The following is a 23,621-nucleotide window of genomic DNA, read 5'->3' on the forward strand; positions in this document are numbered from 1 at the left end:
TGGCCGGTGAAGCAAGCCCGTCACAGAAGGACAAATACTGCATGATCGCACTTCTATCCAAAGTCTGATGTAGTCACCCTCACAGGACCTGAGAACAGGGCGGTGGCTGCCGGGGGCCGAGGGAGGAGGGGACAAGTGCTGTTCACGGGGTAGGGGCTTTCGGCCACGCAGGACGAATGCCTTCCAGAGATGTACCGCACAGCACAGTCCCGGTGGTTAGGCATACGGCGCACGTGGGTTAGGAGGGCTGATCTTATGATCTTTACTTAAAGATCTGGCTGATCTTTACTTGAGTACCTCAAGTACTCTTGAGGACCAAGAAAACCTAAACCCAAAACTCAGACACAAGGACATTTTGGGAGGTGATGGAGATGTTCATTGCCTTGACTGTGGAGGTGCTTTCCTGAGAGTGTGCATGTGTTCCAACTCGTGAAGTTTTATACATTATACAGGCGCTGGTTTTTTTCTTTGTACATAATCTATGCCTCAATAAAGCTATTATTTTTTTTAAAGGCAGATGAAAGGGATGCTGAGCATCCCAAGGGCATAGTAGAAGCAAGAGACCTTGACTCCCCTGGATGAGTGGGAGGACAGAGCTGAGATGGGTAAGGTCGGCGAGGGGGTGGGTTGTGTGGGGGCGTCGGGCGGTGGCTGGATCCTCGTGTTGGGGCTCCGTGGATGTGCAATATACAGGACTTTGTACTCTCATCCTCCTCTTTGGACACTGCCACAATGCCTGGGCAAAGGGGGGGAAAAAAACCTCCCACTCCGGGCAGGATTTGGGGCAAGAAGGTGGCAGGGAGGGATTGTGTGCTGTGTCAGGGGCACCCGCTTGGCCAGCCACAGCTGCTCATATGCTCCTTCCAGATTCAGAAGTGGAACTACAAGTTGCCAAGGGCTGTTATAAAGCTCTGCTGCAACCAGGAGAGGCTCTCAGTTCCTAGCAGTCTGCTTTTAGTTATGGAGATCCGTTTCAGGGGTTCATGTTACCTGGTAGTAGGTGGCCCCTTAAGGGAAAACAGAAACTCTCTCGTATGTGTGCTCAGAAGGCAAAAGAAACACTTTTCAATAAAATAAATGAATGTGCTGATTTTGACCTTTTTAGACTCCATGGCAAAATCCAGACGGAGGTAAAAAAAAAAAAAAAAAACTCATTTCATCTAGCTGTTCTTGTATTAATTTGTAAAGCAAAATACTAAGATTAATTCTCATTCAAATCTGTACCCACCTAAGGTTCTTGAAAATGAAATTCCATTAACAATTCTCTTTCATTTTTACTTTCAAGAATTTTCAGTATGCAGGGACACTCTGGCTCTGGCGATTTCTGTACTGGCACTCAGCAGGGATTCTGTGCGCATTCTGGAAACTTCAAATTTTTCCTTCCATTATGGGACACAATGCAGTATCTTACAAAGTTTGTTTTTTTAGAATCTCTTAATAACATGCAAGCATGTATCTGAGATGATACATTCGGAAGTGGATTTTAAGTCTGATTACAGTGAGTGGTTTAAAGTACTTGCTCTGAGAAACTGGACCATGTTTGTAGGTGATACACACACCGACACCAGCCCAGCATTTATTAGCAAGCTTGGAGACTGTGGCTACAACCACTCGACAGTAGTAGTTGGAAGAGGAATTATATACTGCTCGTATACTTGTTTCCTAATAAACCCTGCCTTTTGGAGGCCCCTTCAGAACGAAAAGAAGTAAAGGGAACACCATGAATCTCAAGCCACTAATGACAGTCACTTTGGACTCTGGTAAAAACAAAACAAAACAAAACAAAACAAAACCAGAAATCGAAGTCCTTGGTTTGGTGCTGAAACCCAAAATGAGAGGACAGGAAAACTAACAACGACAAAAAATTGAATATTAGGTAGATGGCATCTCTTTCCCTATATATAACTAAGGAGAATGGGTTTTACTTGGTCTGCTGATAAGTTCAGTCAGGGTTGTCTGGTACAGTTGGACAGGCTTTGCACTGCACAAGGGCTCCACATTCAGACTGCAGATATAGAACCTTCTGGTAGAGGGAAGTCAAGTGCCTTATGGAAGGGCACCTCTTTCTAATATGCATAAAGACACTACATGGGCCAGTGGCCTGGACCTTCCCCCAGGACATCATGAATTATGAGGAAGCGGCATGCAGATACTTCCAGAGCTGTTTCCCAAGAGTAGACAGGTTTCTAAACCCAGTCTCATGTCTTTACTTTTTCAATTTCATTACTGAAGGGCATGTTGATTCATGCAGCGTGTAAGCAGGAACCTTGATTATTTTGTTCACGCCTGAAATTCAAAGTCCAGAACGCCGATCTGGCACATTACAGACATCCGGTAAATGTTTGTTCTGAGGACAAATAGGTCATCCTGTACCTGAAGCCACTACTACAGTCAGCTTGACATCTGTCCTTTACTGCTTTCCCATCACCTTGGGAATATGTCATTAATCACCAATTTTTGAGCAGAGAAGATAACACGAAGGAGGGAATAATGAGTCTGCCTTGAAGAGGATTCTAGGTGGAAAGTTAATAAGTGAGTGAATTAAATCCCCCTCACAGTTAACTCACACGTTTGTGAAGAACTGTCGGGCTAGGGGACTAGATTTCTGGGTGAGAATCTGAGACACGGCACCCCCACCCTTCGCCCAGATGCATGTTCAGCCCTCCTTCCCAGCCCAGGAGTCCTCAGACATGCTGGTCTCAGCATCCTTTTATAGCCTTGAAAATTATTTGGAACCCTCAGATCTTGCCTACATGCATCATACCTATTGATATTTATTGCATATTAGAAATCAAAATCTTGGAGAAGCTTTGGAAAGCCAAGATCACACCATCCCACCAGGTGTTAGGACAAGGCCACCATCCTGTGCCTCTGTGCTCTAGGGAGAGACAGGCGGTGAACAAGGCAGTCACCTCCAGGCAGTTCGGGGAGTCAGGCTCCACACTGGCCCCTGGAATCCTTGCCTCCTGGCAGTCGTGCCCTGGCTAGTCTTCCACAACGCATCAGAAATGGTTGCGTAGCCAACATAACACAGCAGAATCCATATGTGACCCCTGAGGCTGTCACACAGGGTGTCACAGCTTCGGCCGGGATCCCTGGTGGCGGGGGGACGGAGGGGACAGCCAGTCCACAGGCTGTGAGGCCACCCAGGCAGGGCTGCGGGCGTGCGCCACCAGGAGGCAGACCCCAGCCCCAGCCCTTCAACATCTGGCTGCGACCCCATGAGACTCCAGAAGGGCTGGTCCTGGATTCCTGCCCTTTATTGCTATTTGAAGCTACCACCTCTTGAGGGTAAATTGTCAAACATCAATAGATGATGAAGGGTCTCAGGGACCCCAGGGGTTCCCATGTCACCTCTGATAATTACTGCCCAAGGGCGTGCAGAGTTTAAGGAGGGGTGCTCCATACACGCCTGCGTGCAGATGGGCTGGACTGGGTGACCAGCAGCACGCACCACGGCTGGATGCTGTGCACACGCCCCGAGGAGCCTCCCTCGGGCGCCCTCTCGGAGGCCGGGTGCTCTCCTTACTCTGTCATCTGCTCATTTCCATAGCCTCGGGTCTTGTGTTCACCCAGGAGTTAAGGACACAGTCCCACCAGATGTGTCGGGGCAGAATTTCACATAATATTAATGAACTTGGAATAGGGACCTAAAAAGAACATTAATAAAGTCTGTTTGGACTAACAAACAACAGGAATTTGTTCCTGCGTAGTCAACAAGGCATTTGACTATGAATGTGGAACAGAAGCTAATTAATTAATGCTACTGTTACTCCTGCTATCATAAATAATAATAACCAATGTTGAGGTAGCATTTAATATGCATCAAGCATTCTCCTAAGGGCTTTGTATATATTTGCTGATTTTATTTTAAAGTAGGCTCCATGCCCAGTACTTTCCTCATGCCCCCTCCAGTTCTTTGTGGCTTCTTTTGAACCTGGCCTCCTTCTGGGGTGCACATGCCGTGTCTGGCCAATCATAATCAGTGTGGTTGTCTCAGGCATAGGGTGTCAACACAAGTTAGACCCAGGTAAAGCCTGAGACTTTTGCTGGAACTCCTGGAGGAAAGGCAGACTTTCTCCTAAGAATGCTAAATTGCTTGGGTGCCAGCCTGTATCGACCTTTGGGAAACCCTGCCTGAGAAAGAAGTCTGCAGACAGAAAACCAGAGCTAAGGAAGAGAGACAAATGGCCAGAAGTGTGGATGGAGCACCTGGATCCACCTGTACCTGAAGCCATGTGGACAATCTAATGAACTCTCCATTCGGAGTGAAGTCAGTTGAATTTGGTTCTTGCCACCTGCTCCATAATTGTGCTGCTAAAATACAAGGAATTAAAAGACCTTCCATTATCCTTTTTTTTTTTTAACTTCAACATATGAGATCAAAGACAGGGATGACACTGAAGAATGGACAGATGAATAATGATGGGAAAAGCCTGGCTCACAGCAGAGCTGGTACAGGACCTGGACCGATGGGGACATTTCCCACTTAGCCACCTCATTGCCGTCACTACAACACTATCCAGTCCACTAACGTGGCACTTAGCCACGTGTGGCTATTTGCCTCAGTTAATTAAGATTAGGTGAAGTTAAAAAGTAAATTCCTCAGTTGCTCTAGCCAATTTTAAGTGCTCAGTGAGCTCACGTAGCTAGTGACCTACGGAACAGTGCAGAGACAGAACATTGTTATAGAAGGTGCCACTGCCTTCCAGAAGCCGGGGACACAGCAAGAGGAGCCAGAGGGGTAGTGGACGGTGGACAGGACAACAGATAACGCACATCACATCACGTCTGGCAGCAACGGGGGCTTGCAGAAGGAAAACCGCGAGGGGAAATGGGGCTGGTCTGCAGGAGGGCCTCCCGGAGGAGGTGGCTTTGAGCAGAGATTAAGAAGGCAGCCGTTCCTCATCCTGGATGGGCGCCTCAATCACCTGCGGTGTAGAAACAGGCGCCCGACTCCAATGATGCTGATGTAATTAATGCGGGGCGGGTGTGGCTGGAGGCTCCCCGCGCCCATCGCACCCTCCAGCCCAGGGGATGCTGACAGGTGGTCCGGGCAGCGGTGTGGTCACCAAGCTGGGTGATGGAGGGGCCGGGGTTCCTTCTCCCCCCAGGCTGGGTGTAAAGAGCTGAGGGTCCCCTGAGGGGTTGAGTGATGGAGACACTGGGGTGAAGACTTATTGTCCATGGCAGCAATGTTTGGCCCGTTTGGGGCCATGAGCCCCTCTCACTGGCAGGTGAGGCCTAAGAAGCCCTCTCAGAATAACATTTTTAGGTGCACACAATAACACACAGAGACTTACAGAGGAAAGGAACCTCAGATCTGGCAATCCAGGTCCTTCTGCAACTAGCACTAGGTAATACAATCCAGTGTCGAGTGTAAAAAACAAGCACAATTTCTAATTGGCGAAGGGTACGAACAGGATTACAAGATGTCTGTGTCAACTGTCCCTCAGTGAAAGCCTGCAGAGCTCTTTGGGCTGCTGCTGCCGCCCGGGGGCCTGTGGTCCGTGTCCACCCGGAGGGACCAGTGAGGTTCAGGCCGATGTTCAGGACATGGAAGCGCAGTTGGCCCCAGATAGGTTCCTCCACCTGCCTGCATCTCTGGGGCTCCCTAGGGGACTGAGTCCCCCTGAGGGGACACTGGGTTTTCTGTAGGTCATCACTCCCCCGCCTGATGTCTCACAGTCCAGCAGGCGGGCAGGTGCGCAGCGCTCAGGAAGCAGTGGCCGGGGCTGTGCTCTCCCAGCAGCGTGGGGTCTGGTTCTCGGTGGGCAGCAGACCCACCTCTCTGGGTGAGCACCTCCTGCCCCTGCCTCCAGCCGTGATGACACTAACAGGCCGGGGTACGTGCGTGTGTGTGTGTGTGTATGTGTGTGTGACCATTTCTGTAGTAACCACCATGTTACGAACGGAGGCCCAGGGAGGTCCAGTCACTCATCCAGGGTCACACAGCCACTCAGAGGCAGTGCTAGGATGCACACTGGCGTACTTGGTCCCGATTCCTATTCTATTCTGGACACAGAGAAGACACTGAAGATGCCACGGCACGGGGCATGGTGGGAAGGGAGAGGCCAGTGCACAGAGGGCCTGTGGTCAGCTGGCGCTGTGGGGTGGGCTTCTGTCCTGGGTCCCTTTCCAGGATGTGGCTCCTGCTGACCAAGGGTCGAGAGGAAGTGCCGCCTGCCAAGCCGTCTGCTAATGTTCGTCATCATCATGATAGATGGTTTTTCTTATTTTTCCATTTCTTTCTTGCTTCTATAATCCCATCTCTATGTCTTATCACCAGTGAAGTTATAAAATCTTTTCTTAAAGGATTTTTAAATTCATTTTAGAGAGAGAGAGTGAGTGCGAGCTGGGGCAGAGGCAGAGGGAGAGAGAGAATCTCTAGCATATTCCCCTCTGCGTGCGCAGCCTGACAGGGGGCTTGATCTCACAGCCCCAAGATCATGGCTTGAACTGAAATCAAGAGTTGGACAGTTGGGGCACCTGGGTGGCTTGGTGGTTGTCTGCCTTCAGCTCAGGTCATGATCCCGGGGTCCTGGGATCAAGTCCCACAGCAGGCTCCCCGCAGGGAGCCTGCTTCTCCCTCTGCCTGTGTCTCTGCCTCTGTCTGTGTCTCTCATGAATAAGTAAATAAAATTAAAAACAAAAAAGAGTCGACATTCAACCAACTGAGCCACCCAGATGCCCCTGAAGTTCTATAATCTTTGATATTAGAATACATGTTTTACTCTCCAAATAAAATAAGTAAATTAATGGGAGATATAAACTGGGGACAAGGCTCGAGCATCCCTCCACCCCACCCCTTGCTTTACTGCTGGGGAGACCCGGTTCAGCTACTGGCGGCAGCGGTGTGGACACCATCGCTGACCACGGTCTGGGCATCACCCTTTGCAGCAGGTGGTGGGCAAGGGATCACTCACCAGCTAATTAACTGGTAACCCCGAAAACATTCCTACCCAGTCGGAGCAGCGTCAGATGAGTCACAGACTTGCTTATTAGACATAGACCTGTGCCAGTCAGTTGGAGGGAGGCGTATTTCTAAATTGAATTCCCCAGTAAATCTCCAGCTGCGACAAGAAAATACTTATTCTGCCCATATAGTTATTTTTCAGTCCAGCAAACATTTTTCAATTGCCCGAGAGCATTGAAGCCGTCCTCAAAACATTCTCAGGGGAGACACCATGTACAATTTCCAAGTAGGAAAAGGAGCATAAAATATCAGGGTAGGATGTTTCTTGAAAACAATAAAACCTTATTTTTCCATTGTCTCTTTAAGAATAATATTCTCCAATCCCCGTCAAAGGAGATGTCTCTCCCTGCTTTGATATGTCTGCTGTTGCCTTCTCGAACCCAGGTGATTTTGGCAACACGCTTCCCCACGGACCCTACAGCAGAGCGAAGCCATTCGTCACTTGCAGATTGACAGGTGGATCCAAGAGCATCCCTGCCATGCCTCCCACCTGTTCGTGCCCGTCCAGTCCCTGCATCTGGTTCTCCGAACTTAGCGGGGAAGGGATGTCGACAAATGGTCAGAGGATGCTGTTGGATAGAAAAATTCCAACCATGGGGTTCGGAGACCCCAACAGATCCCATCACCTGTATCTTCCATGTTAATTTTCTATGAAGAGAGGATGAAAGTGGTCAGGACCACTTCCTGATCATGTCTGCTTTTGAGGATGACCATACTGTGTTTCCTGGAGAGAACTGGAAGGCACATGGAGCCTGCATCCCTTGGGGCCTCGCTGCAAACAGGATCTCTCCTCAAAGGAGTGGGTTAGAGGGCGTGTAATGAAGGGAGGGCAGAGCCATGGGCAGGAGCAAAGGAAGGAGCCAAGGATTGTGCAGCTGGGAGCTCTGAGGAGCCCCAGGTCCCCGGGCAGGGGGAGGCAGCCAGTCCCCAGAGCCCCGAAGGAGGAGACAGGAGCCACAGGCAGAGAAGACCATGCCTCTGGAGGACTTGCAGCAAGACAGGGAGGGATGAGGGGGTGTGGAAGGAGGTTAGGACGGCAACATAGCTTTTCGGGGTCATCATTCAAGCCGCAACAGGAGCCTCTGTCTCTCTTGGCTCCGGCCAGTCACCTCCGGTCCTCCCACTGGCTGAACCCCAGTAGATGTCAGAGGCCCAGGGAGACTGGAGGCTGCCGTTCATGGAGGCCAGCCCCTGGGGCCCAGAGCTGAGCAGAGCAGGGGGACAGGCCACTGCCACCGCCCGCCCCGCCTGCCCCCACACCATCCTTGCCTGCCGCACACTGGCCCGGGGCTCCCTGCACTTCTCAAACCTTAATGAATCCCCGGGTCGCCCCGGAGAGGTGAGGATTAAGATCATCATTCTGCAGATGCAGATGTGAGAACACGTAGCAATCTCTGCTTTAAAGAGCCCTGGCGACAGCCGCTTTATTTTAAATTTGATTTTATGCGGAGAGACATGGACACGTTCTAGAAATTTTGAAAGCTTTATATAAGGAAAGAAGAAAACCCTGCAAGTCCCCACCATGTTTCAGGGGTCAAGCAGAATGACTTCATTTTTAGTTTGCAAAGGCAAAAAAAATGGTAATTGTCTGAAACTCTTTAAAAATCAGGGTGAATCTCGCCACCTCCCAGGAAACTCAATCTGGAACTCAGTCCATCAGTCCCGGAGCAGAGGGCGTCTCCTTACACCTGCCCAAATTAGAGTCCTGCCTTCTCCAAGCTACTCATAAGATTTAGTTAATTTTTTTTTTTTAAACATGGAGACATGACTGGAACTAGAAACACTTATGTTCCACCCCCAGCCCTGCATCGCACGTCTTCACAGCAGCATCTTATTGTTACCCGGTCCCATCCTGTGAAGTATCTACATGTCTGCTGCCCTCTGGCACCCCCAGAGTATATGTAACCCTGGAGTGTATGTACCCCAGAGTGTATGCACCCCAAGAGCCAGAGCTGTCAGTTTGCTGTTGGTTTCCCCGGACAACCACAGTGAACATCCACTATGGCCTGCACATTGGGAGGGTGCAGTGTGACCTTGAATGTCTTCTGCTGCCCCTTTATTCTTGAAAAGAGGCCACTACCCCTGGACACTTCACCAGTGCACAGAAACTGCCACCTGGAAGTCTGAGTCAGGCCTCTACTCATGAGTTTTCAACTTGTGATGTGAATATTCCTTCCTTATGTGAAAGAACTGAATCTCAAAGCTTCCTTGGCTTCCGATGCTCCCTCATGTGGTGGTCTGTGCTGCCCTGGGCTGCCCTGGGTGCTCTCATGCAGACCCCTCTCTCTGTACATCCCCTACCCTGCCTGACTCTGGGCTTAAAGTACGTGCTGTGTGTGCAGAGGCAGGTGCAGGGACTGGAGGGACGGGGTGCTTAAGGCTATAGAGCTGAGATGGGGGCTTCCCTGCCTCCCAGCAACCAGAGGGCCCTTTGCCAAGAAAGCATGAAGGGGGGGGGTGCGCAAATGCTGGCTTTCTGAATCAGGGCTCTCCACACAGAGCAGTGCCAAGGGTCAGCATGGCTCAGAGACTCCCATCTCGATGGCTCACTTTGCAGGAGAGCTGAGACCCTTCCTGGTCCCATTTCATTCATCCCATGGGAGCTGGAGCCTACCGCGAGGGGGACCCAAGGTCACTGAGGAGTCCGGATTCCTGGCTTTCTCACCTGGATTGAGGAAGGAATTTGAAAAGGCCTGGCTTGAAGGTGAGCACTTCCCCAATGAGGCAGATTTCCCATCTTGCAACCCTCTGTTTTACCTTTCTGACATTTGGATTTCTTTAGAAATGAGCGTCAATTGGGGGTAACTGACTTAACTTTTTCCATGACCTGACCACTCGCCTCACTGGCTGCCAGCAGGTGACGTACAGATTTGCTTCTTGTTTACTTTTTTTTTTTTTTAAACTTCTCGTCTCCTATTCAAGCTTCAGTTCTATCTGCCAGTTGCTTCCAATAAAAGTTTACATTCTGGCTGCCTAAAACTGTACTAAAATTCATTCTAGAAAAAAAAAAAAACTTTGAAAAAACTAAAACAGAGAAGAGAAGCTCCTCCAAACGGCCTCACTTACTGTGCCCTGTCATCATAGCTCCAAACATCCCACACTGCCCTGCCCAGTTGAGATCAAACCGTACCTTGCAGGGGATGCAAAATGAGGACATCACACAAGCACCTGAATACAGCCCAGCGGTATTCAGCCATGTGAGCCCGTCAAAGATCATTTGGATGAAGCCAGTTTGAATCCACTTACAGTTACTTGCAAACAAATGGATTCTGAGTATGACATAAGTAGTCACTCCATTTTACCTTAAAAGCATCACAAAAACAATCACTGCAAGTAATTACATCTTGCTTCCAAGACGGCCTTCTTGTGGCCCCTTGAAAAGTATGGCAAGATGAGATCTCCTCCCCTTACCATGATTTCACTTTCCACAGTACCTGAAAGCCTTATCTTTTTAAACTAGGTAGGGTAGGTCAAAGTTTCACATCCTAGGCCTGCTCACTTTTGCCCTAAGGGGTCAGATAGGAAGTATTTTAGGGTTTGCCAACCAAGCGGCAAAACTGAGCTTATTAAAAAGCTGCTTATATAATCATTTAAACTGTAGCTATTTGGAAATACAGAAACCATTCCCTGCTTGGCACAGGGTATGAAGACAGGCGGCAGACTGAGCCTGGCCCCATGGTTATAGATGGTTGACGCCTCCTCTCGGATGTGTGAAGTCAAGAGGAATCGATCTTCAACCTCAGAGTTTTAGCGGCTCCTGGCGGTAGATGACGCCTTCTGGGGTGAGGATGTGCTGTTGGCACCTGTCCACCCCCTCTCTTTTGGTGGCAGCCACAGTTTCCCACCGTGCACCACGCCCAGCAGCTCTCAGCCTCTACACCTGCTCCTGGGGGCAAGTTCCTCAGGCCCCACGGATCTGAGCATCACAGCCTTTGGCTTCAGTGATTGGCTTCAGGCTGGTCACGTGACCTGAGCCAAGCCAATCAGTTCTTTTTTTAAAAAAAAATATTTATTTATGATAGTCACAGAGAGAGAGAGAGAGAGAGGCAGAGACACAGGCAGAGGGAGAAGCAGGCTCCATGCACCGGGAGCCCGACGTGGGACTCGATCCCGGGTCTCCAGGATCGCGCCCTGGGCCAAAGGCAGGCGCCAAACCGCTGCACCACCCAGGGATCCCCAAGCCAATCAGTTCTAATCAGATCCAGTCCCAGAGACTGGCCTGAGTCTTGGCTTGTCCTGCTGGACACGATGCTATGCTCAGAGCAGCTCTGGGGGCACAGCCACCTGCAGAGTGAGTCTAGCGGGGGGAACACACAGGTGAAAGCATCACCTTCCTTGATGACATCATTTGCTGCATTGGATCCTTGGCACCCCATGGATGGTCTGCAGACCAGCAGCACTGGCATAACTCAGGACCTTTAAAAAACACCCAGCCCAGACTTCCTGAATGAGAATCTGCATGTAGGAAAAATCTGCAGCTGATTTCAACACACATTAGCTTGAGAACGCTTTTCTAGATGTTTTAGTTACATGAACCACGTTTGAGTCGGGCTGGGTTGGATGAGTCATCTGTATAACTCAAAGATCTCTGACTTATCTATTTCCTGGAATCCATAATGTAATTTTGCCAAGTGACACTCTCACTTACAAGCTCTTACCAGGCAGGCTGATAACAGTAATAAGAGAGTAACGGCATTTTAAGTCCCAAAGGGAGCTTTGATGCTACTCTGTCTCTAACTCTGGCTGCACCATGGAATTGCCCACCAGTGCCTGCCTCCCAGCCCTGGGGATCCTCACTTAATCCGTCAGGGTGGGGCCCAAACAACAATAATTCCTAAAGACTCCTGGGTGATGCACATGTACAGCCAGGGGTGAGACATACCTATTTCAGTTCTTCTATAGAAGAGATTGGTACACTTTTTCCAGAAAGGGCTGTCAGTACATACTTTAGGGGTCGTACACCACTCAGCACCTGCTACAAATACCCAGGTCTTCCTGTGTTGAGCGAAAGTGGCCATGGACCATGCAGAGATGGATGGATGTGGCTGTGTTCCTGTAAAATTTGACTTAGAAACACAAGCAGAGGCTGAGTTTGGTCCTGAGGTTGTATGCGGCGGAGTCCCGTTCACAGAGTGGCTTCATTATTTGCACAAGGCATTTCAACTCCTTGCATGCCAGGTATCAGGAGGGGCTGTGTGTCCGTGTGCTGCCTGGTGTCCATTCTTGTGTCTTCTAGCAAAACAATCCTGAAAGCTCTTTGGTTTCTCTCATGGTTTGTGCAGCTGACCCATATCTTGGTTTGCATTTTCCCAGAAGGATTCCGTTGCAAGTGGTTTATTGTGACGTGCAGACAACATCAGTCCTGCTACATAGATGGGAAGGACAGCTTTGGACTGAGAAAGAAATCTCAGGCAAAAATGTGCTGGTGCTTGAGGTGGAAGGTGAGGCAAGGGCAGAAAATCCACAGAGTCTGTTCCAACATGAGTAACATCCCTGCTATGGGCAATGCTTCAGGTAGACGGTATGATCCCATAGGAGTCGTCATGACTGTGAGACTTTGTTGGAGTTTCTGGAAATGAGCCACGTGCTCTTCCTGGGCTCCAGGCTTGAACCATTTGGCAAGAGTATTAGCAGCCATGCTGCCATCATGAGTCAATGCAGAGGGAATAAAATAGTCCTAGAGAGAGAGCTGAGTCCAGAGCAGGTGGACGTGAGGCCTGGATGGATCCTCGACTCTGAGCCACACAAGCCAGTAGATTCTTGTTGTACTTAAGCCAACTGGGTGGCAGTTTGTCAACATGGAACCTAAAGAATCCTAATTGATGTATTTCCCAGCTTGGTATCGACGAAGCATGCTTATGCCAAAGCTGAGCAGAAATTAGGTTTACAACATCCATGCCAGGCTCCATGTGAGGGAGGGGGGATTCTGGCAAAAACCGTTGTAGCTGAACTTCCAAGTGCTCTCCACGTGCCTCTAAATGCCATCGTCTCTGACCTCCCGGCAGGGTGTCTCCCTGTGGTGCGGAGTCAAGCACGGGCATGGCTCTGGAGAATGGTCCTGGCATGGCAGGAGCAGGTGCGAGACCACAGAGCAAAACTGCAGTGTGGCTTCTCTCCATGCTCTCTTCCGTGCTCATTCCCAGCGGCCACGAGGTCGAACCAGAAGTCGCGGCTGAGTTTGTGTGTGCTGTATGCATGCTGTGTTCTGTGTGGGTCCAGGCCGTGTTGACTTGCCACGTGGGGAGCTAGACTGTGGTGTCCACCCAGCCCTCCCCCTGCACCCTCTGGAGACCTGACAAGGCCACAAGACTCCTTATGACCAACAGCATCATATGGAAGAGTCAACGTCATTTCCAGGCGTGTGACTCTCCAACCACCCCTTCCTCGGTGATGGCTACCATGAGGGCCATGTGTTCCTGATGTTGTACTACAAGATGGTGAGGGGCCCGTCTATTGAGGCCCCTGAGACCCCACATGAAGCAGAGCCCCTAAATACTTCAGCCATGGTTGTGTTACCCACCCGAGCTTGTGGGGCTGTGTGCTGTGCAGCCCTGCCTAGCTTATCTGACCAATATACAGCTTATCTGACCTAACATTTCCTTATAAAAAATGGAACAGAGGACAGGATGCCTGCGTAGCTCAGTGGTTGAGCATCTGCCTTTGGCTCAGGGCAGGACCCCAGAGTTCCGGGATCGAGTCCCACATCGGGCTCCCCACAGGGAGCCTGCTTCTCCCTCTGCCTGTGTCTGTGCCTCTCTCTCTGTGTCTCCTACAGATAAATGAATAAATAATCTTTTTTTAAAAAAAGGAACAGGAGAATAAAAACAAGTGGCATAACCAGAGAAGTCAATGATAAATGGGGTGCAGTGGGAGCGAGTGTCGTGAGGCCAGCAGGGAAGTAACCGAGGCTGAGAAATGGTACAGCGACTCGCCGAGGCACGGGTGCCACGCATCCCGGGACAGATAGAGGGACACCACGGGGTGCAGGGGTGGCCGCACATCTTACCGTGGCTAGAGGAACGATGCCAGCCAGGTCCTTCTGGCTGATGAAGATCTCGGACACGGCGGTGTCGGTGGTCGCTCTCCGTGGATATTCCACCTGCCAGGCGATGGGCTGAGTCCCCGAGAGGCTACTGAAGCTGGCTATTTCGAAGTTCATCTGCATGACCTCACTGAACAGGCTGCTGCTTCTGGAAAAGGAGCAAAGGAGCATCGCTTTAGGCTGACTTCATTCCGTGGAAGGGCCCCCCTCTCCTGCCCGCCCCCCTCACAACGGGACCTAGAGTCCAAGGAGGAAACAAACGCCTTTTGGGGGCAGCACAGACCTGGGCGCCACCTGTGAGTTAGGGACAGAGCAGGACCCACAGCAGGAGGATCTGGGCAGAGCCTGAAGCAGGCACATTAATGGGCGTCTGTGCTGCTCCTCAGACCACAGGAGCCCGCTGGCTCCACCCCTGCAGTGTGAGCCCGGGGGGCCTAGCAACCAAGTTGAGCACATTTTGGGCTCCGTTTCTCGGGTATGCCAGAGGCTGCAGGCAGCTCATCCACCACCTTTAACCCATCTTAGCATTTCCCGCAGTTCTAGAAGCACAAAAGGGACCAGGGGCTCCCCTGCAGCAAGGTGCAAGCCCGCAGCGGGTCAGACCCTTCCTTGGGGACACAGACTGGGAAGCTGGTGAGGATGTGGCAGCTCCAGGGGACCCGGCTGCTCTGTGGCAGCAGTAGGGGCAGTTCGGGCTCAGGCCCTGGGGTCGCTGAGCCAGGCAGACAGGACCACCATTTCCGTGCAGCCCCGCAGAGCAGGTGGGTTTCCCGCCTCTTTCCTCCCCACTGCCTTGTCCCTGGCTCATGTCGCTGGCTCTCCTGGAGATGGTGTGACCTGCCCTGCATCCTTCTGCTTCCAGGGAGGGGCTCATTAGCTACAGGGACTCTCTGGTCCCCAAAGAAGCAGTTCGATCAATACCCTAAATCCGAGGTGACCCCGCACTATGTGTATTCAGTGCAAGCTTGCCCCCAGCAATTGGGATGCTTTGGGAACTAAGATCCACGCTTCTCGTTTTTCAGACAATGAAATTAAGGCCCAGAAAGGGGGCTGCTTGCTCACGACCACACAGTCAGGCTGAAGGAAGCATGTTTGGGGTTGCCCCTGCTGTGTTCTCCACGGCTTTCTTCCCCATGGCAGCTGGAGGCCAAGTGTGGAATCACAGGACACCGAGCCACAGTCTCCCATGCAGGGGTCAGCAAACTGCTGCCCAAGGGCTGAATCCAGCCTGTGGCCCGTTTTCATGAATTGTTTTGTGGAAACACGACTTGTGTGTGCGTGTTTCCAGCGGTCTCTGCTGCTTTCGTGTGCCAAGAGCAGGGTTGAGCAATGCTGTTAGGTAGTGGATAGCTGGTGGAACCTAACCTATGTGTTATCTACACTTTTATGGAAAAAGTTTGCCAGCACTTGTTTTAGGAGGTCAGGGGAGGGGAACTTGGAGAGCTTTCTGGAGCTGCTGAACTGATAAAATTGTCACTGGTGGAAATAAGAAGGAAGGGCTTCCCAGGCATGCAGTGTGGTCTGGAGGGTGGGCAGGAGTCTGGGGAGCTGGGAAGCCAGGGGTGGGGCCTGTTTGCTGGGCATCGCTGTAAGTGCAGGGGGTATAGCTTGTCCCAGCATCTCCCACTGCCATCAGCTGGGAGGTCTACCTGTTTTCAGGAGAATTGAGGGCAATTTTCCATAGCACCTCAAGAAGGAAACAAGTATGCTTGAAGATGGCATCTCTACTATGCACCAGTCTGGAGAGCATAGAGTATGGAGAGTGCTAGAGAAGGCCTTCCTTTTGCTGGGACAATAAGGGCACACCTGCCCAGTGTTTAGGGGGTTTGCTCAGCAACCAGAATGCGAATTCTCCGCCTCATCTTGCTCAGTGCTGCTCTGTGGCCAGAGCAGGAGGTAGCAAGGAGATCACCACACTTACCAAAGCCCTGGGACTCATGAATCTGCCTCATGCTCTCTGGGCTGGAAGCAGGGCCCAGAAAAGCATGATTTATGAGATGCTGGATATCCCTCAGGGAGGAGACATAAATCTAGTGTCTAGTGCATCAATCCATGAACGGTGCAATCTCAAGAATGAATTACTTGCCTTGGAAAATGAGGGAGAAGTGTCTGGAATCTGGAGCGTTTCTAAACTAAGAGCCTCAAATCTGCTCAGGCAGCTGAGGCCTGCAGGGTTCTGAGCCTGCTTGACTCAGCCTCCAGAAATTCCTCCCACCTGCTCTGGCCTGGCCTCTCTCTTCCCTGGGTGACAGACTTGCCCTTATTTGGGGGGTTAATATTACTCTCCTAGCAAGAACACCCACCTTGGCACTTCTTTATCTACAGCAGAGGTAGGTTCAGGCTGAGTATGCTGGAGACATCCAGGGGTTGTTTGATGGACTTTACTCAGCAAACTTCCTTAGTTATGGATGAGACAAAAGTCCAGGTACCCCAAGACCCACCGTGATCCCACGGGATACACTCCAGTTTGCAACACGCCTCCGTCTACACGCATCTTCATTTCATTAGAAAACTCTTTTATGAGCATCGTAATAGTTGACGGCACCTTCTGAGACTAAGTTTTGTCATCTGGACGATTGAAATGATGGCATTCCCATTATTCAGAGAGGAACCTGGCAAGCAGGAGGGGCCAGCGTGTCTTACACCCTAGTTGTGTCCTCCTCTGTTGCAATTCTGCTGAAGAAGGGCAGCAGTGGTCTACGAAAAAGAAGCACTGTTTGTCTTTCCGAATTTGGAAGATGTTGTTATATGATTTCTGTGAGCAATGGGGTTACCTTTCTAGGGTATTCCACTCAAGGTAATATAAGAATAAGGACAATAAGCCATTGTATATGAAATGTTCTCTATGTACCAGGCACTGGACCAGATCCCATGCGTGATTATTTCAAATCCCAATAAAAAACCCTTTTGGAGGTGATTATGGTTCCTATTTTGCACAAATGCCAGAACAGAGACTTCCTTGTGTTTCTGCACGCAGGGAGGGTGTTTGCACTACTTGGTCCTCAACCTCCTTCGGTGGATGGGAGGCGATGAATGACTGGGCAAACGTCCATTGGACACCCCACTCCCCCTCCTACCACATGTGAGTCAAACTAAACTTATTCTTGGTTTCATGATAGAAAAAAAAAATAAAATCACACTTTGGGGGGAAACTTCAGCTTTCCATGGGCCTGTACAGAATCCTGGGTCAGAGTGACATGAGGGCGTTGCTGGGGCAGAAGGCTGACACAGTTCTGCAGGAGGCCAAAGACCTTGGACCAAGAGAAGAAGAAGCTTTTCTGAGGCCACAGGGACCTCGGGAACCTGTGCAAGAGAAAGGTCAGGCAAGATCAGCCCCATGGTGAGAAGAACCCCAGGGAGGCCCTGGATGAAACATTCTGACTCAAGAGGAGAAATTCCTTTGGGAAGAAAGAGAATCAGCCCCCTTGTTGGTTTCCCCCTTTCTGCCGCTTCCTACTCTCCCTCAGCCCACATGGCTTTTCACTGTTTGATCTCCAAAAACAATATAATGTGATAGATCAAATGAAAATGAATGGAGCCACATTTTGGAAGGGGAGACTTTAGGGATTCTAAGGGGAGAAACTCATATGGTGGCAGTGGTCTCCAGCTCTGTTATGAATGGGCACATGGTCACTTCATTCCAGCCAACAGCTGCCTCATGGATCATGAAAATTTCTTTTTCATCCTGCAGTTTTTCTGTAAATACGTCTGGATTTTAAAATATAAGACCCTTAATGTTTTAGTCACGATGTGGCTCAAGCAGCATCTCTGCTGGCTGTCAGTTTGCTCTCTCTGGCTGAGGAAAGTAGTATTCCTGGATTTCATAGAAGTGCCACACTTGGAGGTGGCAGATGCTGGAGACAATGCAGGTGCAGGGGGAGGATTTTCAAACTGTGGTCCTAGTGCCCTGAGCATACCAAGGTGGTGATGGCGGTGGCTGTGGGACCAGAGCTGGTCCTTAATGTCATCCCCTTTACTCCTGCAACATGAAAAACAGCTCCAACCTTACCTTTTGTAATACTGGGCCTGTACAGAATCCTGGGTCGGAGTGACATGAGGGTGGAGTATTTATTTATTTATTTTTAAAAATTTTAAAATTTATTTATTCACGAGAGACACAGAGAGAGAGAGGCAGAGACATAGGCAGAGGGAGAAGCAGGCTCCCTGCGGGGAGTCCAATGTGGGACACCATCCCAGGACCCCGGGGATCACAACCTGAGCCGAAGGCAGGCACTCAACCACTCAGCCACCCAGGTGCCCCAAGAAGTATTTATTTAAAAGATGAAGGGAGAAATAGAAGGAGGGAAAAGGTGGGAAAGAAGGAAGAGATGGAAGAATGAAGGAAATAGGGGATTGGAATCAGGATTATAACACACAACTCTGCCAAAGAAATGCAGCAGGCAGTACGATCATGCTGTGGGCTTCCAAACAGACCTTCTGAGTTCAAACCCTGGCCTCACTAGCTGGGTACCTACGTGCAACTCAGCCTTCTTTTCCCTGTTTGCAAACTGGGGACACTACTCCTTCCCATATCACAGGGTTGATATGAAGATATGCACCAGAGTGAGGAACTATCATGCACTTAGAACATTTTCACACTAGCAAATATCAATAAATGTTAACTATCCTTGTTTTCAGCAGGACTTGAAGATACATTTGTCCTCAGTGACTGGATGTTTGACTGCCTGATGGCCCCTTGAAAACATGCCCCCTAGGACTGGTCCAGGAGCATCTTGAGAACAAGCCACGGCAGAGATGCTACGTCTGCCATTCAATGCATACTGGGGTTCATTCAGATTTGCATTTACTCCATAGCTGTCCCGGTAGACGATACCACGGTAAAACACATTTCTCTGGAAGAGGGAGACCAAGAAAGAAGAAATTTATCTGCAGTTCTGTCTGTGGTTGGTGCCTTCCTGCTGTCTCTGAGCTGAGAGAAATCTTCCCTAAGCCTTTGCTTGGAAGGAACTAAGAGCCCTCCATGCCCGCCCATCTGGGACGCGTGAGACTACTGGAGTAATAAAGAGAAGAATTTAAACACTTAAGTGACTCCAGAGAGTGCCCAAGCACCACCACTTGCTAAATCAATACTGTAGATTTATTGCAGTAACCCTTGAAAGAAATTTTCAAAATTGGCTTAAAAAAAAGCTCTTTACTCAAAAACAAATAAATTCCCCCAATAGTCATAATAAAGTTTGGACTACTGGAAACCCAATTTACCAAACCTTTTAGCTATTGAACTCTATCTATTTTCTATCCCAGAAAACGGAGTCTGGGTGTGTGTGTGTGAAGAGGCCAGCAGGACTTTACCTCCCCACTTACGGGGTGTCAGCCCCTGTTGACAGCATAATGCCTGCAGAAAGAAATGAGGCTAACAAAATTAAGAAATCAACTTCGTAATAGGGAAGCTGGTCCAGGAGAACAAGTCATTCGGCCCAGGCTTTTATTTTATTCATTCTACTTTATGTGAATTTCATGAAGGCAAAGGACACACACTTCCCCTCCGGGAAGGCTTTATTAGATAGTCCTATTGACCCAAGGTCAACTTGACGCCCTGAGGATCTCTGAGAGCTCTCCACGGTGCTGAAGGATTTCAGCTCATGAGGCGTGTAGCATGCAACAGAGCACCTTGGGCTGGCAGACAAAATGGAACTTGACAAGTGCCTCAAAATGATGAAAAAGTGTGAGAAAAAAAGACACGGAGAGTAGATGGGAGCAAAATAAAGTTACAAGAACCTGGGACAAAACCAGTTGTTTTGTCATCCAAAAAGATGGTGCCAAAACTGTCATTGTCAACTGTCCTTGATTTTTTGCATCATGCACCCTAAAATTCAAAGGGCTGAGTGGAGATATCTGATTGGCTGTGATCACACACCCTAAAATATGCCAGGACTACTGGGGAGGGATCTGGCCTGCTCTTGAGGGAGTCAACTCTTTCATCCCTGCTTTCTGCAATTAGCATGCAAGACAGAATTCAGAATGCAGGTTAATAGAGAAGGGCAGATGGGGGAGCAAAGCCTTCAAGATTGTCCTGTTTCCAAGCACTCTTGGACTAGATTATGAGTTTGGACTTAAAAAAGCCTAAAATGTTACAGGAGCAAGAAAATATATGAAGGAATGAGGAGAGTGCTCTACTGCAAATCACATTGATACCAATGACATTGCTTCAAAGGAGAATCACAGCCCTCATGGAAATAACCTGAGCCTTCTTGTCCTATAAAGCAGGGTTCTCAGGCTTGGCTGAGTGTTGTAATCACCTGGGGAGAGTAAGAGAATACATTATTGATAGCTGGGTCTACCCTGGACCAATGGAATCAGAATCTTAAGATTGGTGGCACTCAGACATTAGTACTTTTCACAGCTCAGGTGATTTTAATGTGTGGCTGCAGTCAACAATGACTGCTATACACAGAAAAGATTCTCTGGAATTGCCAAGCATCTCACTTCCTAATTATTATGACTTTTTTTTTTTTTTTTTTTTTTTTTTTTGCATCCTAGTGTCTATACAGCTGGGTAAGTATTGCAACCACGGGCTCTGAAATCAGGCACACAGGTTGGAATTCTGATTTCACACTTTAGTGGGGTTGGGAGTGATCCTGGGTAAATTACTTTACCATTGGTAGTAATCCTGAATTATTTGGTGAAGGAGCTTTAAAAAACTGCTGTCTGAGTTCCACCTTTGGGATTCTACTTTCATTGGTTAGGAGTGAAGCCTGGCATTCTTAAGGTGATCCTAATATGCAGCAAGGATTGAAAACCACTAACTTCACCTCGATAAGAATCAGTTTCTTGTTCTGTGCTAATCCAACCTCATGAGACCTTTGCAAGGATAAATGGCATAACACATGTGTAGAACATACAAAGCAAATATCCACCAAATGGTAGTTATTATGGCTGTAATATTTCTGCTGTTCAGTAACCTGGCAGGACTTGAAAACCTTTGTCCACCTGAGGCCACAAGTCCTGGGATTTGATGAATGCAGCAGGTGGGGGAAAAACAGGACTTTACCCAAGCCCCTCAGGTCCTGACCTAACTGTCCCTCCTGGGTGTCATGTTCACATCCAGCTCTGCCTCTGAATTTGGCTGGCCCAGATCCTGTCACTTATTTTCCTTGGTGTAGCATGGTGGGTGAGTGTGAGCCCAGGCTGTGGAGGCAAAGCCCTGGGTGTGAACTGTACACCTCGCCTTGGGACATTGCTCTTATTACTCATGCCCCCAAACCTCAGTCTCCTCATCTCTGAAATGGGGATATACACCTTGGTCTTGCAGGGTGTCGTGCATATTTAGGAAGGTAAATGTGCATGTTTTACACATTGTGTAAATGTTGGCAACTGACCCAATTAGTAAAAGAAACTGGGGTATGTGAGATGGACACCGGTAAGCTGAACAAAGCCATAGAGCAAGCAGAGCCCATCACAGATGAGGAGAAAGAACATGAAGTCATCCAGCTCTTCTAGACCCTTCCTGTGGGAAAGCTCCCCCCTTGACCCTACTGACCCCAGGGACTCCTGGGCCACACAGTGGCTCAGCTGTGCCACAGGCACTCCTGCTAGCTTGTATTTTCCACACAGCCTGCAGTTTCCTTAACCTCACATACCAGGAATTGATGACATATTCATTCCCAAGCAGCTGAAATTTTAGCTAAATTATGTCACACTTCAAGAAGTGTAGCTGCCCAGAGGACGTTGGAGGTCCTGGTAGAAGGGGCATGGATCCAAACATCATCCCAAGGCTCTTGGGGTTCTGTAGTTACTGTGTTGAGTTTTCTGATGCTGCCATGGTGGCCTCTACCCCCATGGAAAAGCACTGAGTCCCTTCAGATCCAGTTGGGACATGAGGATGCCTGGATACAAGATCATATAGAACAAGAGAGACCCAGCCATCCTAGCGCCAAGCTGCTGTGCTTGATACATTTTGCTCTATAAGAGAGCCTAGGGAAAGCCAATAAAGGGATTGCCCATAAAAGTCCTCTTTATTGTGTGAAAAAAAAAGTCATTTGAAGACAGTGAACTTGGGACAGTTTGTTACACAGCAACACAGAGGGGTGCAGGCTCTGACTGATACAGTTCTTTTATGGCTTTTGAATAACCTCTGCACTTTCCCAGCAGGATATAGCAGAGGTCGAACAGAATCAGCCAGGCATGCCAGGGGCGGAGAGGACCTGAGGAGCCCACGTCACTGCCTGGACTCCCACAGCTCCACATGGTACAGGGGAGCAGCAGAATTTTCACCTAGTGCCAGGGAAGATTACTGGTCTGCTGACAGAGAGAATGGAAGCAGGCCCCGAGCTGGCCTCGGTCTCCTGCAGAGGGGTGGTGCACTCAGAGATCAGGTGGAAACATGGAAACATCATGAATGTCAGAGCAGAACAGTGACCACACACAGCACAGGATGGCTCCCCTGTGGGTGAAGCAGGAAGATGGAATATCTATCTGAAGACCTAACCCCACAGTCCAAAGTCACCTGACTCTTGCCACTGGGCCCGTCTTGAGGGAAATCAGGTAGAGCTCAATAAACCGACAGGCTGTGCTGAAACGTGAAATGCCTTAGCAACCTTGGAATCAACCAGATTGACTTTTCTGCCGTGGAGCAGAGGGGGCATCTAAGGCAGACACCAAGTGCAATGACAGATGAGAGAAGAACGTTGTAGATATTGTTCTGCACCCTGGAGTTTGCAGACTGGAAATCCACCCAGTGCCATTGTTAGCGGATGTTGAATATGGTGTAACAAATGAGTGACCATTCAGAGCCTTGCCTTGGGATTAGCAACCGGAAAGTCACTTCCATCCTCCACGTTTCAATAATTCAGTGTCCTTCTCCCCCTGCACTGCTCCTTGGCTACTATTTCCTTCCCAACTTTTTTTTTTACTTTGGCCTCTTTAGTATTAGTCAAAGACTCCAAATTTCTTTCTACCTCAGTGCCTTTGCACTGACTTTCCCCAGACACCACGATGGGTCACCCATCACTGCATTCACCCCATTATCCCTGGCTCACTCAGCCACTTTATCTGCATCACCACATGACACATTAGGCATTTATATGCATTTGGTCATTCACCATCTGCCTCCCTTTCTGAAGTGCAAGCTCCGTCAGAGCAAGGACACTGCGCTGCCACTGTTAAGTCCTCATGGTACATCACAGCACTGACCAGAGGAGGCGCTCAGTAAATACTTCCGAATGAATAATGAATGAGCGATTCCTCCAGAAGCCAAGTTCGCTGATATTCACACTTTGCTTTCCTCCCACTGGTCAGGTTAATATTAATTTCCACTCAAGGAAGGAGGTGGAGTCTCTGCTTAGTGGAGAGAAGGGGGCAGAAGCATCCTTTGAAGCTATCAGCCTTCCCAGAAGAGTTGAACTCCTTCCAAGAGAGAAGCCAAAAGCAGAGCCCGTTGGAGACCTTCCAGGAAAGACACGCTCCAAGGTCCACTACTAAAACTTTGTGTTTTCTGAATATCACAGAAGACAGAAATTGGATCCGCTCCAAAGCTTGCTATTGAATTTTATGCCTGCTGAGCTCCACTAAATACATAATGGGAGGCTGAATTAACTATGCAAAAGTATAATTTACAGTTAATGTTTATAATTGATGAGTTGAGGG

The 23,621-nt window shown here is 49.3% G+C and overlaps 1 protein-coding gene across 1 annotated transcript in view; it reads right to left on the reverse strand.

Annotated features, from left to right (window-relative positions):
* TMEM132C (transmembrane protein 132C) overlaps positions 1-23,621 on the reverse strand; it is a 303,059-nt gene that overhangs the window by 46,593 nt on the left and 232,845 nt on the right. Inside the window, exon 4 of the mRNA XM_072722665.1 lies at positions 13,983-14,166. Coding sequence (XP_072578766.1) covers positions 13,983-14,166 — 184 coding nt within the window. The remainder of the gene's footprint in view (positions 1-13,982; positions 14,167-23,621) is intronic.

Source organism: Vulpes vulpes, chromosome 10, assembly GCF_048418805.1.
Source record: "Vulpes vulpes isolate BD-2025 chromosome 10, VulVul3, whole genome shotgun sequence".
Classification (NCBI taxonomy): domain Eukaryota; kingdom Metazoa; phylum Chordata; class Mammalia; order Carnivora; family Canidae; genus Vulpes; species Vulpes vulpes.